General features: G+C 24.9%; 1 protein-coding gene and 1 long non-coding RNA gene across 33 annotated transcripts in view; one reads left to right on the plus strand and one right to left on the minus strand.

Moving 5' to 3' along the window:
* The window catches only part of LOC147816857 (integrator complex subunit 11-like), a 61,383-nt gene that overhangs the window by 10,786 nt on the left and 31,127 nt on the right, over positions 1-19,470 (plus strand). For 19 of the 31 annotated variants that reach the window (XM_087161877.1, XM_087162510.1, XM_087162243.1 and 16 more), the window contains 3 exons: positions 3,552-3,725; positions 5,623-5,709; positions 7,942-8,150. In XM_087161877.1, the coding sequence (XP_087018003.1) occupies positions 3,552-3,707 (156 nt within the window). In that variant the 3' untranslated portion in view covers positions 3,708-3,725; positions 5,623-5,709; positions 7,942-8,150. Of the gene's footprint in view, positions 1-2,355; positions 2,619-3,551; positions 3,726-5,066; positions 5,153-5,622; positions 5,710-7,941; positions 8,151-19,470 lie in introns of those variants that run through there. The other 12 variants (XM_087162530.1, XM_087162527.1, XM_087161814.1 and 9 more) reach the window with 5 other exon arrangements.
* LOC147816859 (uncharacterized) lies at positions 12,304-18,063 on the minus strand. Of its 2 annotated transcripts, XR_015433522.1 has the most exons (5): positions 17,538-18,063; positions 16,817-16,866; positions 15,190-15,227; positions 14,498-14,574; positions 12,304-12,414 (listed from the first exon to the last, which is right to left on the minus strand). It is a non-coding gene; the product is annotated as an uncharacterized LOC147816859 (long non-coding RNA). The 2 variants fall into 2 exon arrangements; XR_015433524.1 differs by lacking the exons at positions 15,190-15,227; positions 17,538-18,063 and having other exon boundaries at positions 16,817-16,872.

Here is a 19,470-nt window from a genome sequence, read left to right on the forward strand (position 1 = left end):
GTCTAAATAGTTATGTCTTTTCGAAAATATTGATTTGCAAATTGACCGTAAATTTCAAACTATACCAACAGTTTAATTGGGCAAACAGATAAAATTTTGGTACTCTTACCGTTGTTTTCATATTTCAGCCATATTTCTGCTATTATTTCCTAAGATTTAAAACAAATCACAATTTTAAAATTTGTTAACCTAAAACCCCTTGTGAGAAAAAACAATATTTTTAATTCATGTATAGGAAACATTTTGCAAATGACATTTGACAATGATTCAATGTGTGATTATTATTTTGTATTGTTATGTTTCTTTCATTTTCCTACAACTAGGGAATATTACTGGTGAATGAGTAATTTTTCACAGAATGTATTTTTATTTAAATCTTATATCGACTTTGTAGAAGAAAAAATCGGTAACTTTTTTTAAATCATACTGTAACTTTTGTATTTTTTCCAGCTTTAAATACGATGCTATTTTTATTAACACTTGAATTGAAGTATGTGATGAATGTAAGTGTAGAGAAAGATTGAAACAGAGAAATTTAATGTTTAATTTTGTCTAATTTTCTATTAAAAGAATTGAGTTTTAAAATAAAACTCAATGACGCAATTCTGGTTTTGAATAACTATACCCTACAAGACCCTACTCTTTATATTTTCTGCCATCTATCTGCAGGACTCGAAAACACGTCTAAAATAAAAAATTAAAAAACAGCGCCATCTATGTATTGCATTCAAAACAGTTTTTTTTCCTTAATGTATATAAACTATTTTAAAAATAAATATAATGCTGCATGAAGAAATATTTTTGTTATGCAAATAAAAAATAAATATAATTAACATTTTGAAAGTATAATTTTTATTTTTATTTATATTCTTTATTATAAGTTTTAAAAAAAATTTTTTTTTGCTTAGTATTTTGAAGTTTAATTAATAAAAATATCCTAGTGTATTTTTATTATTTAAAAACGTATTTTAGGAATAAAATTTCCTAAACAATTACTACTTTCAAGTATTGCTTAAAAGTTTAGGGAAAAAAAAGTTATTTACTTTATTAGACTAAACATTTGCTATAACAATCAGAAAATTCAAACACATTTTTTTGAAAATTCAAAATTCTTAAGACCATTTAAACTGTTTTGAATCCAGTTTTTGAGAAGTAAGTGATTAAACTAAGATATTAAGTTTAAAATGAACATTAAAATAAAAAACAGTTTATATAAATATAAAGTTTACTAAAAGTTTTGTAATAATGAATGTATACCATTTAAAAAATGGTATACATTCATTATTACAAAATACTAAAATTGTAATAAAAGTTAGTAAATTAATGTAATAAAAGGATATTTCATTAAAAATCCTTGCTCTAAATTCAAGAAATTTATAATTTCAAGGAGGATTTAAGCAATTTACAATATATATATATTTTTTCTATAAATAGATTTTTTTATTTACATGAATTTTAAACTTACCTATTCATTTTTGTTTTAAAGAAGGTTTCAAAAAGGAATCTCTGGAAAAAATTTTGTGTTAATTTCATTTGGGGCTTACAGTAATAATTTTTAAGCGACCAAAACATAACCAATGGGAAAAGTTTCCATACCGCTTCCTCCTAAAATGCCAAAATACAAACAATAATGAACCTTTAGCCTTTTTTTGATATCATATAAAATTACTACTTAATTTTTTTTTTACCATGAATTATAAAAATGATAGATTTTTTGTTGAATCCTTTAACGTTAAAAATAAATGTATCCCTTATTCAATAAAAATAATAATAAGTCTTCAATAAAAGAAAGTCTTCAATGAGTATTCAATTCAATAAGTCTTTCTTAAGTACATGTTTAATACAATAAATTTAACAGAATTTTATAATAAGCAATCGAAAAAATAAAAACTTTTTCTCAATGAACAAAGGAATTGTTCTAGTTATAAGTTTTAATATTTATTCTTATTTTTAAGGGAATATGTATTAAATTTTTCTAGAAAGTAAGAATATATTATATTTCGAGTTAAAAATTATACTTCAGAAAATGATTTTAAAAATAAAAAATAAATAATTATAATTATATTTATTTAAAAATTGTAATAAAATTTAAAATAATTATTTTTTAATAAAATTATTTTTTTAAAAAAATATAATAGGTAATGCTGCAGAAAGTATATTTAGATTATAGTAAAATAATAAAATTCTAGTTTTTAATATTCTATGTAAAAAATTAGCAGTTTTCAACGAAAAATAAAATAATCAATTTTTTTCTCTCAAGAAATACGGTTAATGGTTTATGGATTTTTTCCCCTTCTATCCTGATTTTTTCATAATTTTGAGTTAAAAGCACATTTTTTATCAACTCTGCATCTATTTATTATTAATCTATTGTAACATTACAATTAATTAACGGTATACAATAAAGGTCCTGTAACTAGTTTAGTGTAAGAGGCCAAACAACCATTTTATTTTTCGGGCCTGTTTAAGTGAAGAGTTATTCCGCCTCTTCCTGAAATGCCTCAAAGCAAACGATAAAGGACCCTATTGTACTTGCCTTTTGCCGTTATCCTACCTAGAATGCCAGCTTATGGCCTTACGTTTGCCGTGAGGTGTGTGCTTACTGGGTAGTCTGCACAGTAAGTCTTTTTTTCTAAATTATTGTCATCATAAATAATTAATTGGATTATTGTTTCTTATATTTATTTTGATTGAGCTTTTGTGTTTTTGAAATAGGAGAAAAGCTAGGTTTTAAGTATTTTGATTTTATTATTACAATCATTTGGTCTGTAATAAATTTATTTTATACACATTAATTTGCATTTCTGCAACACAATACTTACCCATACTTGTTAGATGTATTTCAGTTTCTTTTTTATACAGTAAAGCCTACTAAGTTTATGTTATGTCTAAGTTGACCTCTTATCAAGAACCTAATTCATCCTATTTTGAAACAGAGGACAAAACTTTTGTAACTCATCCATCTTCCTATTTTCTTCTTCTTTTTTTAATGAATTTTTAAGTCTGGAATATTCAGTTTTTAGAATTTATGGAGAAAAAAAATTAACCTAATTAATAGTTCAAAGAATTAAATTATTTGACTTTTTAGTTGATAATAAATAAAATAAAATTTAATAGAAAAAGGGGGGAAATTAGAGGAAATTGGCATTAGGAATTATTGTTTTAATAAATAAATTTTGTAACACCAAAAAAAAAAATGAAATTAAAATTGATGTAAGCTCTTATCTTAAAAGATCTTTACTGGAAATAGGAATTAATAGATAAACATAGAAATTTTTACTACCTGAATGAGCTACTATAGTTATGCATTGCAAGTGATCAGCTTATATAGTACTGTAAACTGCAATAAATTGAAGTGAAATACAGTTGACAAATTTATAAAAAAATTAGCCGTTGATTTCTTCAAAAATTAAATTATGTTTACTTCTTGAAGTGTATCTGTAATACATTTTCTTTACATTTCTACGCATGTTTTCTGTTCGTGCATATTCTGAAATAAATCATAGGTTTAAGTATGTAGATTCATGTATTCAGAACTATTTCTGTTTTAGGGGGACTTTAACACCACTCCAGATCGTCACTTGGGGCCTGTGTGGATTGATAAATGCAGGCTAGACCTGTTGATTACAGATTCTACAGATGCTACTACTATTAGAGTCTCAAAACGTTGTAGAGAAAGAGATTTTTTGACCAGAGTATATGACTGAGTTGAAAAAGGTGGTAAAGTAAGTTTACAACTTCCTATTTTCTTAATTATCTTCAGTGTTGCGGATGTTCATCATTGAAATTTCTCTTATTCTCATATTAATTAGCATGAAATTACAATAACTCTTTGTTATATTGTGCCTTCCGAGGGTCTAAAATGAATCAAAGTGTAAAAGGACATTAGACAATGCCTGTTAGGCTGAACTTATAAACTGTTTTCTTTTCAGTAAAAACATTTGCCTCAATCTTTATAACCAGGTCAATCAATCAGTTATAACCAGGAAAGAGGTTAAATTGGTTCTATTGAGTAAAAATTTTTGCTTGTTCATTTGTGACATAGAAAATTTCAATCCCTGTCCAGGCACGCAATAAGATTTAAGCAAATATTTATATTTTGGGTATAAACTTGAGTAAACTGTTAACTTTGTTGTATTCATCATCATCATTGATACGGCAATCCATTTTGGCCTTCTCTAGAACATTTTCCCATATTGTGCTTCTTGTTACCAGGTTAGAGATTTCCAGATTTCAGAAGTCCGGATTTTCGAGGTGGTACTGTATTTCAAATTATAATTTTTTTATAGTGCAAGAATATTTTATTTATAATTTTTTTTTTTTGAGTTTGATAAAATTATTAAAAACTGTATTTAAATTAGATAATCTGATTTTACTTTTAAATAATTCTAAAACAATTAGTGATAAAAAATGAAATATACAATGCATTAAAAGTGAAAGCTGTCGCAATTTCACAGGGGACTTTAATATTAGTTTAAAAAAAGTTTCTATTTTATGGCAGTAATGGTAAAAATTAAATTGAATTTTGTAACCATACTTTGTAGCCATGGAAATAATTTAACTTGTGATATTACAAAATTAAAAAAGTTTTTTTTTTATGAATTTTGAATTCCATTCCACATATTTCATTCTGTGGATATACTGTAAAAGCCTGGCAGCTCAAAATTTGACTAACCAGAAAGATAAAGAAAGTAGAGCTTTTAGAAATTCATAGTTTATTCTTTTAAAAAGGAAGGTTTGAAAATACACTGTAAAATATTGATGGATTCCTAATGAATACCTCCTCTCCTTCAATATCTCTCAATTATAAACAAGTAGTTAGTTTAGAAAAAGCTGCCCTTCAGTTTTTTTTTTTTTATTTATCCTTAGTAATTTTTTTGAATATCTTTTTAGAGTTTTTTCCTTTATCATTATTTTTTATAAGTGTCAATTACAATAATTTTTATTATTAAAGTGAATAATTTTTCCAGCAATTAATATATTATCTATGAATTCTCATTGTATTTTAAAATATAAGAGAACCCCCACATAACTGTAACCCTCGTTCATTATTTTTTTATCTGTAGCAATAGAGATTGAGAACCAATTTTGATTAATTTTTCATTTGAAAGGAGCATATGTTGCTATTTTTGAAGAATAGTTTACAATAAGAGTAAGTGTAATTGTTTAGTATAATTATAATTAGCAAGCTGGAACTAACATACTTATATTTTTTATTGCTGTCATAAGTCTCATTATAACCTACATTTTCAATGCTACCTATTTCTCCAAATTTTCTGCTAGATTTTATATTTTTATAATTTTTATATTTAGAGTGATAGCAAATCTAGTTCGGCAGTAGTCCCCCTACAATATTTCATTTGAATTCCTAAATTTAATTTAGAATAATTGTAACCATAACTAAGTTTGTAAGTGATTTCTCAACTCTTATTTCTTACAATTTAAGAAAATCAATCTTGCAAAGAGCATAAATTGGCAAAAATTCATTTTAATACAATGAACCTTTTCATTGTACCTAATTGTGGCCAAGTGAAGGGCTACTTTATTTTAAGTGACTTTTTAGAAATTATGTATATGTTAAAAATATTTGTTTAAGTCAAAATTGATCATATTTTTTTATAGATAATTATGCCAGGTTATTGTGTATCTGAAACGATTGATCATAAAGTCGTTAGCCGTACCAAGAAAATTGAATTTGAAAGCCAGATTGTAAGTTAGTTATTAACTTAGTTGTTACTTTTAATAAATTTATGATCTGAAGTTCTGTTCATGATATGAGTATTTTAAATAGATAGAGGTTAAAATGTCTGTGCAGTATATGTTGTTCACTGCACATGCTGATGATAAAGGAATCATTAGAACTAATTCAGCATTGTGAGCCATCTAAAGTCTTGCTGGTGCACGGAAAAGCTTCGAAAAGGGAGTTTTTGGCAACGAAAATCACCCAAGAACTTGGTATAAAATTGCATCTAAGTTCTAAAATACAAGAAAATAATTAGAAATTTTTTTGAAGCATATATAGAGGCATTTTTGAATAGTTTTGCAAACTGTCCTCCATTCAGATGCTTTATTTAAAAGAATGTGTAAGAAGATTAAGAAAAGTAGTTTCTTCATTGCTTAGATTGATAGCAATGCTATTTAACAGCATGTAGTTTTATTTCGAGAGATAAATTTGTAGTTATCAGCTTTGCCAGATTTTGTTTATTTATCCTGATTCATTAAAAATTCTCCTGATTTTTGTATATTCTATGAAGTTTCCTAAAATTCAGCAATGTATGCTAGGGGAAAAAAAAGGTAAAGAATGTTTGTGCCAGCTTTCCTTTGATACACCAGTATCTGTGCAAGTTGATACTTCATTAAATCTATTGAAGAAGCAGCTCTTTGTAGAATTTGGTAAATTACTAGTTAAATATTTTTCGTAAATGAAATTTAAAAAGGTAAAGTTCTCTTTTATGTGCTTCCTATTGGAAATATGAATTTAAATTACTATATTAATGAAGAGAGATTCATGTAAGACTATTTATACTTTTTTGTCCAAAACCTTAAATTTTTTACATTTAATCCTGCAAACATAAATAAATTAAAAGCATTTTATGTTAATGAAATTCTTATGCATTAAGAATTTTTAATGTAATCATTACAGTATTAAAAAATATATATTAATATTATTTTTTATTTATCTTTTAATAATAAAACTTTTCCCTTTTTTAGTATATATTTTTCAAATACAAATACTTTGATTTTGTACAGAAATAGAGAATTCTTGTTTACTCATCAAGGCTTTCCCATTCAATTAGAAAAAGTTATATTTCTCAGATCTATACCACATAACTATTCATTTGGATTGCACACTTACAGACATTGCGCTAGTTTAAACCTTTCATAATGGATACATTGAAATATTTATTAGAAAACTGTAAACTTTTTTTCTTACACATTAATGAATATTGAGTGTAGTTGGTTCCTCTGAGTTCTGTTAAAAATACATGACTATTTCTATTATTTTCTATATTTGATCATTTGTGTTCTGACTCAATTTTGACTTAGGGGTTTTGAATTTGCTGAAAGTGTAGTTCTAACATCTGAATGTGAAATGGTTTGACAAAAACCTTTCAAAGAATAATGTTAATTGGACTAATTTGTAGAAATTTTACATTTTTGTTTAACTCCCACAATGAACAATTTTGTTGTTATGTCTAAAAATATTCAAGCTGGTAATTTTTTAATTTGTGGGTTTAAGCAATATTAAAGCCATTTTACATTAAAATAATTAACAATATCTAGATTTTAAGAACAAAGCAGTTTTGGTTGAACTTTTAATTTATTATAATTTGTGTGTTATATCATTTTTCCCACTTGATTTAACTAGATAGTCATTAATTTAATAAATTAATTAATATCTTACTAGTAGGAATAAATTTAGCAGATTTAAATTATTTTTCACTAAAAGCAATGTTAAAATTTAGTATTTAAAACAAATAGTTTTGTAATCATTCCTTATTGTAGCATGCAGTCTGAGCATTTCACATTTGGTTATGTTTGTGTAGAACATCTTCCTCACTTGAATGAACAAAAAATGATCACACAATGAACAAAACGTGTTCATTGAATAACAAAACCAAAAACTGATTTTTAGCTAGCAAAAACAACATGTGATAGGACAACTTTAGACATTGCATGCTTCGGTGGCTAATTGCATAGGTGTTGAAATGAAATATTTTCCTTCGTGAATTTTTTTTCCATGAGCAATGTTCAATTTCCAAATAGCTTATAATAACTATAAAACCCCTTCAGAAAAAGTATAATGATTGCATAAGAAATGTCAGCTGATCTCATCTCTAAATAAAATCAGGTGTAAAATGACCAAGTTTGAAATCATTTATTTGAAAAACTACTGAGTTGATTTTCTAAAATATTTTATTTGTTTAAATTATTTTTTAGAATATTTTGTAATAATTGATAATCTTACACATGATCCGTCTACTACTGAGGATATCAGCTCTATGCAAGCGGGATCCGGATTCGTATTGACCAGCCATCGGTGGGATTCGAACCCAGTTCACCACATTGGAAGGTGAACGCTCTATCCCCTGAGCCATCATGGCTCTACAAGGTTCATTTGTAAAATGAAGAAACTATCGGGAAATTTGGTAATTTTCAGAATATTATAAAATATTCATATTAATTTCATACTTATGAAAAAAGGCTAACAAACAATAAGAAAATGCACTGAATATATTTTCTACAAAAAAAGTGATGATCATGTGGCTACTGCAGGCCATATTTTAATCACCACTCATCATATATAGTTGCCTTGTGATCAGGGGTGACTATTAATTTTGTCCAATACTCTCAAGGCGCAAAGAATAAAAAAGTTTGAAAAAAAGAAAATTGAAATTTCAAAATTATTGCAATTTTTTAAATGAATGGTCAATAATGAAATTATTCGCCAGTGTTTGTTTTTTTAAATTTCTGTAGCATTTAATTATTTTGTTCTTAATGTTATAACTCATTTAAATGAAAATTTTATATTGCAACATATGTAATTATACATTATATGTATATATGTATTCATTGAACTTAAGTTTTTATTTGAGTGTGGCTATGGTTTAATCTTTCTGAAGTTTACATTTTGATTCATAATTCCTGTTATTTTTGGTTTCTGATCTCAGATATATATTTTTAAAATGTAAAATATTTTTCGGATATTAAGTATTTATTTTAGAAAATTTATCATACAAAACTTTTGCTACTTATGAATAGTATTCATTCCTTCTCGGCTCCATATTTAGTTGTGCTGTGATGATATCTGAACAATAATGCTTAATGTGTTAATTTAAATTGGTAGTAAATTTTTTAGTTTTTATGTAATTATTAGTGTTTGATTAAAAAGTATAGAGCTTAATATTAAATAGATTTTCAATAGAGTGAAAATATATGCTAATGCTAGCATGCGTGTCAAGTTAATTAGTTTGTTACACTTCTTCCCTTTTTTAAAAAAACCTCTTCTTAAGAACTACTTTTTTTTCTGCGTTTGAAAGATGTTTAATTAACTGCTTAACTCCTAAACCAAGAATTGCATGTATTATTTATTACATGAAATATTATAAATAAATAAAATATATAGGTTTTACTATACCTAATGTTTTTGAGAACTGAAATTTATTTATACTTCTAGCAATGAAAATTTATTGTTATTTTCTTTTGTTATTTAAATGTATGTAATTAATTTGGAAATCGATATTTTAAATACATTAAATGATTAATTATTTAATAAGGCATGATTTTAAATCTGATTAGGATATAGCAAGTGAGATTGATAGCAAAAGCACACATATCCATATATAAATTTTTTATTTGAAAATATATTTTATTCCTGAATGATATAACTTTTAAATAATATCTGATAGATTAAGAATTCGAAAAGTTTATCTTCTTTACATACAGGGATGAAGTGGGATACTGGGACCTATCCTAGTGTGCTCTCCATCTTGATTACTTTTTGTTGGAATAAATAAAAAAAATATATAAAAATTGGTATTAATTTCCCTTTGGTTTAAAGGGAAAAACTTATAAATGTATGTTGATTTGTAAAAAAAAATTTAATTTATTGTTTACCCTTTTCACATTGTTTTTTCTCTGAAAATGTTTTTTTATTTTTGTTCCTTTTAAATTACTCTCTTATACTATTTTATGTGTATATTTCAAAAAGTAATTCTTTCTCATCTAAATAAGAAAAAAATGTAGTTTATGAAAAATAATTAAAATACAGTCTCTCCGCATACATATTTCTTTTTCTTTTTAAAAAAGTTAAATAAAAAGACTGTTTTTGAATAAACAACTTGCAAGCTTTTTTCTATAATTTGAACAGAAATTTTTTTAAAAACTAAGCATTTAACAGTCCGTTTTTTTAAAGTAAAGTATTTATTTAAAAAATAACCTTAAAATTTCATTGATATACCCCTTTCATAAAAAGAGACACTTATACAAATTTTACCATGTGAAAATAATCTTAACAATGTAAATATTTATAATAGTTATCAATATTAAATCTATAAACACAGATAATTTTACCATTGTATAATTCTCATTGAATTTTCTTAAAAATGGAATATGAGTAAAAAGGCAGTGTTTTTAAGGGATGGTGGCTATTTTTACAGAAAGGGAAAAGAGGGTGCATTTATAAGGATCAAAAGGTAGACAGGGCAGGTTGCCCTTCTAAAATCACTTAAGGAAAACACTGCATATATTCACATATTGATATATAAATATATACATATCACATGACACCCCCTAAAAAGTGCATCTTCCAGGGTATCCCTGCTTACATATTTCTATAAACAAACAGTGAAAACTTATATTTAAAAACTCATTAAATTTTTTATATTGTCCATTACAATGTGTATTTTTATTACAAATCACAAAAGAGTTTGATTTAAACTAATATTTAATTAAAAATTCAGAGCAGAATATTAATAATCAATCTTTCATATGAAACTGAAAGGAAAATACAAGTTCTTAATAAATTTATCTCAGTCAAATTTTATTATTTTTAAACAACAGCTATTTCTTGTTTAATCCCCTAAATTATTTTGTATTCTAAAGGTTAAGTTGTGTTTTGCTCATAATTAACAAAATAATTTGTTAATTTAAAAACTAAATTGTATATTTTAATATTTTTCTGTGAAAATGATTTTTTTTAATTTGACTAAAATATCAAGGAATTTTTAAAAAAATCATTTTTATTTTTTCTAATAGGATGCAGAAAAAAACTTTTTAAACAAAATATCAAATAATTTTAAATTTAAAATAAAAAATATATATTTATATGTTTATTTTAAATAAATTAGTTACCCAACAAGCACACGACTTTTGGGCTAGTGAAGGGACAATGTCGGCACACCTAAAGTGCCATTACGGCGGGCTTTTCATCGCCGTATCGGTTCCGTTAATAAAGTGAAATCTGGGCCAGAATGAGGGCCAGTGCATGGCATTTCAGGCAAAGCGACGGCAATCGTTGAAGGGCCGGGACTATTTTGTTGCCTCTGGATTGCTTTGCCATTTTTGCCTGTTTAATACCGGGAAAAAAAAAATTTTTCACAGAATGAAGAGAAAATTGCCGTAAAGGCTTTTATTGTACCTTTTGTTTGTCTTTTTTGCCTTTTTATCAAAAGCTGAATATGTTCACTGGCACACGTCGTTGCCTCGCTTGCCGTTAAGGCACCTTAACTGTTGGCTGATTAGAAAACGTCTATGCCGTTTTCGCCCGTATCGCACCTTTATTTCAGGTGCTTAGGCGAACTTCTTTGCCTTATTTGCCGGTGTATCACCCTTAACTCACCTCAAACTCGGTTCAATAGAAAGTTTTAATGCCGTCCTTGCCGGTATCACACCTTTATATCAGAAGTTTAGGCGAACTTCTTTGCCTTATTTGCTGATATACCACCCTTAACTCACCTCACACTTGGTTCGATAGAAAACTTTAATGCCATCCTTGCCGGTATCACACCTTTATGTTAGGTGTCGCGGCAATTTTTTTGTCACTTACTTATTTATTAGAGCTCTCCTTAAATGTCAAAGACTTTTTGCTGCATGTTGTTGATAATAATTCTTATTTAAGGAACATAAATTGTTTTCTCTTACTCTGCTGATATCAGCTCTAGTAATTTATTGTATTTTAACTTTTTATATTGTAATAAAACAATAACTGCCATTACATGCAAAAAATTTTATGCTAATATAAAAAGCGAAATGGTGGAAAAAATTGTTTAATTTATAATAAATTATCATCCAATGAATCTTCTTACATAATAAAATAAATTTCTTTTCTATTTCATTTTAATCAATTATAAATGCAATAAGTTAAAAGTAGAATCATATAAAAACATTGTGTGTTTAATTGAGTGTTCACATTTTTTTACACATTATGAGGTAAAATTAAATAAAAATTTTATTCTAAGATAAAACATATTGCGACTTAATGTATAAGTTATTTAAGTTATGAAAAAAAAAATGAAAATAATTATGTATATTAAACCTACAATTAACTTTTCTTGATAGAAACAAAGCCACAGCCCAGTCATTATTCTTATTTTCAATATTATTCATATTTAATATTGGCTAACTTTCCATTCAATATTATTCATATTCAATAATAGATAAACAAGACATATCATAAATATTTTTAAAAATATATATATACTGGGTACCTGTAAATAACACATCAATTTCTATGATTTGAAATAAATAAAGCTGGAATTTCAATAAGAATAAAATGCATAAAATTTAAAATAAAACATGACCTTAAGAAAAGAATATTATTTTATTTCAATATAACAAATCAAAATACAAACAAGTACATAACTGTACAATAACTTCTTTATAACATCCTATTTCAGAATGAATCTAGTTTTCCTGCAAAAAAGTAAGCAATTTATTTTACAACAGATTTATTAAATAATATGTACAGAAACAAAATATCTAATTAATTTTTGACGCATTTTAATTCTGGGTTAAGTTATAATATCAATTAATTCTAACAATTAAAAAATACTTTTATTGATCCCAGGGAAATATTCGAAGAAAAATTCTATCCAATAATTTTCAACAATTTAGTTTTTCTCTTATAAATATCATACGTTATAGAATTTAATAAAGTTGCTCAAACCACCTGGGTTTTTTTATTATTTACTAGCGAGCATTGATTGTCACAAAAATAAATTTTAGCTGATTGTAACAAAAGGTAATAACAGCACAAAATGAATATTCCAGCTTGTAATAAAACTAAGTATTAATTTTATAAAATTCCATTGTACTTTGTAACATCTATTGCAAATGTGTAAAGTAGCGGATTCATTTGGATTGAAAAAATTGCAGCATCAAATATTAAAACAGCTATGAATAATATCCTATGAATTAACGAAACAACCTGGATAAAACTTCTCTTTACAGTATTATGAAACAATTAATTAGTTTAAAAATAGAGAGAACTATGATTGACTTTAAAAATGTTAAAAGTGGTGACCAAACTTCATTACTGTAAACTCACCTGTTATAAACTATTAATTTTTAAAATGCTTCCCAACCTTATGCTTCCAATGCATAAGTTAGAAAACTAATTGAAGCGGTATATATCGCTTAACAATGCTTATATATTGCATTTTGTAACTACAGATCAATCTGTTTAATAATTGAACATAAAAATGCATTTTAAATAAAGAATTTGATAGCAAAACTTTAATATTTTTTAAATTAGAAAGAATACATTCTCACCAAAATAGTTTGTAGCTATTAATATGTTATGTAATGTTAATATTTTTATTATTTAAACAAAATTTAACTTTTTTACGATTAAGAACTATGAACGAATTTTTTACTTTAATATGTGAAAATATTTTAAGTTTATATAAAATTAAATTATTTAATTAAAAGAAATTTTAACCTCAAGGAAATAAACAAACTAAAGGTTTTTAAACATGTAAAAAATATAAGAAAATTTTTTTAAGATAGTACTTTTAAAATCTGAAAATATGTTATTTGATTAAAATTTCTATCAATTAAAAAAATATATGATCCTTCAAAACTATACTCCATTAAGTATTAAAAGTCATAAGCATAAGCATAAGTTATTAAAATATGCGATAAAGAGGAATGATTTTCTACATTTGTAATGAATTTACAAACTAACTAAAGAATATAAATTTTATGCCATCAAGATAGGTTGGTTTAAACTAAACGGTTTTTTAAAATATTTAAATTTTTTATACATAAAAAATTTTAATTTGAAGAGAACCAGTTGAAAAAAAAAGTTGAAAACCAGTGAAATATATATATATATATATATATATATATATATATATATATATATATATATATATATATATATATATATATATATATATATATATATATATATATATATATATTAAGCATTATAACAGTACATAGCACTTAATAACAGCTATGCAACAATTTTTAAATTTATTTTATAATAAATTTTTACTTTTAAATTTTTAATATTTAAAAATTATGAAAAGAAATTTACATTAAAATGACATGTAAGCTATGATAAAATCAAATCATTTGACTAAAAAAGAAATTTCCCTCTAACAAATCAAGAAATTCTAGTATAGGCATAATTTTTAAAAAAACAAGCTGAAACTTTTTTAAGAAAGTAATAAATTTAGGCGACTAAACAGCTAAGATTTTAGGAAAGTACTTTTGAAAATCAAAAACAGGTATTTTGATTAAAAAAATTTTAGATTTAAAAAAAAATATATTTCCTTATAAAATTTTTCCTTTAAAATCATAAAAATTATTTACTAATAATCTGAAAATATTTTAATACAAATTACAGTCGAAGAAATTATTAAAATTGCAGTTCTACATATAGAATATGAAGTAGATTTTCTAATTTTGCTATGAATTTGTAAAATAGATTCCACAAATTATAGAATGGGTACTACTGAGTTAAAATGTAGTTTTATCATGTTCTTACCTTTTCTGTTGGTTCTCGTTCATTCTAGTTCTAGTACTCAGCCATTCTAGTTGATTCACACTGTCGGAATTTCCGGACTTTTCATGAAAGGAAGAAAAATAATTAGAATATGAACATGGAAAAAACTGTTAAAAATCAACAAAATAAAAATATTAAATTGAAGGGAAAAAAACTGCTTAGAACTCATTTCTATACAATAAGTTTATGTTTACCAGCTATCTTGTACATGCGTAATGCTTATCGGAAATTATTATTAACTACTGAAGATCTTTCTTATAAAATAATTACCATTGGCAAATACTATAAAATATAGTTCAGAATCTAAATGGGAAATTTAGATTAGTTAATTTAGAATTAGGTAAAATTAGATAAGTTAGGATAAAATTAAATCATTTGACTAAAAAAATTCTTCCCCCCTCCTAAAAAATTCTAGTACGTTTAAAATTTTCAATTTCAGTCTAGAATGTGTATGGTATGTTTGTTAGTCTAGTATGTGGTCAATATTTACAAAAGTCAAATTTTTTAGGAAAGTACTTTTGCTAATCAGAAATAAGTATTTTGATTAAAAAATGTTAATGATTTAAAAAAATATTTTCCTTAAAATTAAACAGTTATTTACTAATAATCATAAAATATTTCAATAATACAAAGAATACCACAAATTATAGAATGTAGTTTTAGCATGTTCTTACCTTTTTTTCTGTTGACTGCTATTTTCAGTCTCTCCAGACTTTTCATGAAAGAAAAAGAAAATAATAAGAATATAACCATAGAAAAAACAGTAAAAAAATCAACAAAGTAAGAACAATGAATTGTGAAAAAAAATAAAAAACTGCTTCTAACTATTTTCTATACAATATATCTGACAATAAGTTTAATGTTTACCATCTATATTATATATGCTCAATGCTTATCGTAAACTAGTATTAACTACTGATTATCTTGCCTTTAAAATAATTACACTAGGCTAATGCTATAAAATATAGTTCAGAATTGAAAGGGTAAATTTAGAGGACAAGTTTATATCTAAAGTAAAAAATCGAATTTAAAGTCTTAACTTATTATGCATCTTTTTCTAAAATGGGGTAAAATGTGTGTTTTGATAAATGCTGCCTAATATTTATAATAAAATTACATTATCAAATTAATCAAATATTATAAATGACAATCATTAAGAAAATAATAAGTTATAGTTCTTTTATAACATGACGTAGTATTAAAGTGAAAATTTTTCTTTTTTAAATTTTGTTCTCTAATTCAAATTTAGAAAAGGAATAAGATATGAAGGGAAAAAAAATCCGGCATAACAGACATAGAAGTCTATTCAAATTATAGATACTAAAATAGACCAATATATTACTTTTGTCCGGGTTACCCTTAATTTTAGAAAAAAAATTCCTTGCCTTTTCCATTATAATTTCAAAAAATATTTAGATAAATTTTTTGCACTACATAGTAATCATCAGAAATATATGTACATTCAACCGTCAATTAAAGTTACTTTTTTTTTACGGAAAATATGCTTTTCTAAAAATAAAATTTCAATAGGTGAAAGTTCAACAGGAAGAGATTCAAAATAAACAACTCTATAAATCTTAAGATAGAGAATGATATAATATATTAAGAAAAAGATAAATAAGTTTAGATAAATAGTAAAATTTGCACAAGAACTGGAAAAAGAGCTAGAAACAGAAAACTTAATTCTATGAAGAAAGAAAAAATATTATGCTGCAAATATTTCTATACTTAAAAAGAACTTTAAATTTATTTCCACAAAAAAATATTATTATTTTAAATAATTTAAAAAAATGCAAATATGTTGCAGTAGATTTCTTTTATGGGATAATAAAGTAGATTTTTATCTTAATTACTTTTAACCTCATTGGCTACATAGTGTTAACGTGAATTTTAGAATGAATTTTATTTCAGGTTTATTGCAAGATTTTTTTCATGTTTTGGCCGAAAATTACATCATTCCTGACAGTTCCAGCATTTCTGTTTACCTAAAATCAAATTTCTTGTACATTTTGTACACAAAGATATGGGCCAAAAATTTTTTTTTTTACCATTCATTATAAATGTAACGTTTAATATAAATGTAACGTTCGTTATAAATATAAAGTTTTTCAAAAATATGAAAAAAGTTTTAAAAGACATTTTAAGAAAATGCTTTTGCAGATTAAATTATGCGTTATTTATTTAAAAAATTTAAAAATGTCTTAAAAAACATACTTCAATAACAGTAAAGTAATTTCCTAATTTTATTAAAAATTTAATCCTAAATTTTACCCTTAATATAAAGATTTGAGATGTTCTTACCTTTCATCTTGACCTTTCTTCCAAAAGATTTTTCTTACAGTATTTCCATCCATGCAAAAAAAAAAAAATATTTAACATTAATAAAAAGCAATTACAAAGCAACAAAAGCAAACTTAGAAAGACAGTTTTTCCACTTAATTTATTCTGAAAAATATACGAAAAAATTAAGAACTGAAAGCAAGTGTGAGACGAGTTTTAGATTGTTAAACGTTTTTAATTTAAAAAACTCTGATCAGAAAATTATTAAATTTAAATTATACGATAAACTAATAAAAAATTAGAAAATGTTAATACCATTTTTTTTTCAGAAGTTTTATTTGAAACAAAAGGTGAAACGAGGCCGTCATTACATAGTCCTGGTAAAAAATGACTACCGATTTTTTTAATAAATTAAATAAGGTACTTAAACTAAGTAAGTAAATTAATTTAAATAATTATTAAATTAAAAACTTTTTAAAAAAATAAAGAAGCATTTGATTTAAATAGCTATAGAAAATCATTTTTCTATTGTTAGGATTAATGGAACTTATAATTCATTTTAAAACTAAAATGGTAACTTACATGCTAATCTTACGAAGAAACATTCTTGTAGAATATAAAGATTAAAAAATATAATTACTAAAAACTAAATAAAGAAAATAAAAACAAACTATTTGAGAAAAATTAATAAATAATAGTGTACTGAAAATATAACATGAGCTAAAGAATAAAAGTTTACTTACTTGTCCTTAGTCTGTTGTGTATCGCATTCCTGCAATAAAACAGAAAGGAGACCTCTTTTGAAGTTGACCATTTCCATTATTTATCCCCTTTTTTTCAAATTTTTTGGCGACCATTGAATCTTTTGGCGTCTGGGGTAAGTGGACCACCTGGTTGAAGAGACTTTTTCTTAGAATCGGGGGAGGGGGTTTAAAATGCTAAGCGTTCGCTTTCCCCTCTCTTTTTCCCTTAACTTGAAGGATTGGAAACAAGGTCACTTAAATGATTCTTTTTAAAAATACGTGTCCTGTGATTTCAGACAGTAAAATGTCCTCAAATTAAGATCAATATTTATTTTTAAATTATTAAAAACAATTTCTGGTGTTATAAAGGAAAAATAAATTAAATAACAAAAACATTTAGTTAACTACCAACGATAAACGAACTCTCGAAATTAAATAATTGCATTAGGTCAAAACTTATTTGTATGCTTTTTTTTTCAGAAAAACTTTAATACTTCTACACTTGGAAATAATGCTTACATAAATGTTTTGACTTGCTGTGCAGAAAAATAAAATCCTGTTTCTCTATAAGATTAATATGTATTATTAATATATATTATTAACTCTTTCTATTAAGGAATTGTTCCACGCGAAAATTAAAAATAGAAAAACAGGGAGTCTCTGACTCCCCCCGTTTCCGATCACCTACCCGCGTAATTGTTTCACTTAAATCCTTGTTTTATTTTTTTCCCTTAAAAAGCAATATTTTAAACTGAAACGCTGAACATTTTGCTTTTAAAATGTACAAGTGAAGTAGCGTTATGTAAGAATGTTTTGTTAAAATGCTAATCGTAACGAATTCGAGGACTACCTCAACTTGAAAATTATCATCTGCACTTTAAAGAAGATTTGACCTAAGGAATACAGATTGTGTATTAGAACAATAAAACAAGAAAAATTGCAGAGAAATTATTTTATTTGTTGACGAGAATTTTAACAGTTTAAACTGAGAATACTTTTTATCGTTAGGTTTATTTATTTTTAAAAATGTCAATTTAACTGTTAAGATTTATATCTTGCAACATGCAAATTCCTCTCTCTCTCTCTCTTTCGCTACTCTTAATTGACAATTCAGTGCGAGCTCACAAAATTAAAAAAAAGACAAAGATCTCCTGACGAAAAAATAAATTTTCTGCAAAAATGAATAAACAGTCAATATTTAAAATATACCTGAAAAAATTCACGAATGAACACTTAAATTAGCAATGACTTTCAAATAAATTGGAATTCGAAAGAAAATTCGTTTTAGATTTACATATAAAAATGTTTTTTTTTTTAGCTCATCGAATTTTAACTGCATAATTACATTTAAGTGGAGAATACGAAGAAAAAAATTCGGTAAAATTACGGAACTGTATTGACATTTCTGGTTTAAAAAAAAAAAATAACTTGGGTAATAAAATTAAAATATATCCTGTATTTAAACCATTTATTTGATAAATTTTCTATTCAAATTGTAAGGGTTTAACAGAAATTCTGGTTTTCACAAATATAGTTCTTATTACCACACATTTAGTAGAAAATACATAACTGAACAGTTAATTTTATTGAATAAAGGCCTATAAGAAGAAAATGTTCTTAGCTAACATGATTATTTACCATATTTTACCAAAATTTAACAAACATTATAAAATTTTATTTTATTGTTAACCTAAAACATTACCAAAACTCTTTGGTTAAAATTATCGAGTTTTTTGGTGTTTCCATAGAGCTAGAGTTATGGTAAATTTAGCAATATTTTGGTAGTTTTGATCATACATTTTCTCATCTTACAGATCATCCAAATATAGTATTTTTTCTTACAAGTATAAGAGTTAATAATACTTATTATCGAATGTTAAATTTTCTCTGTATTTTTTTCTATAAACCATAGTAATTTCAAATTTTAAAATC

Source organism: Parasteatoda tepidariorum, chromosome 1 (assembly GCF_982258835.1).
Source record: "Parasteatoda tepidariorum strain Cologne lab strain chromosome 1, Ptep-v5.0, whole genome shotgun sequence".
NCBI classification, from domain to species: domain Eukaryota; kingdom Metazoa; phylum Arthropoda; class Arachnida; order Araneae; family Theridiidae; genus Parasteatoda; species Parasteatoda tepidariorum.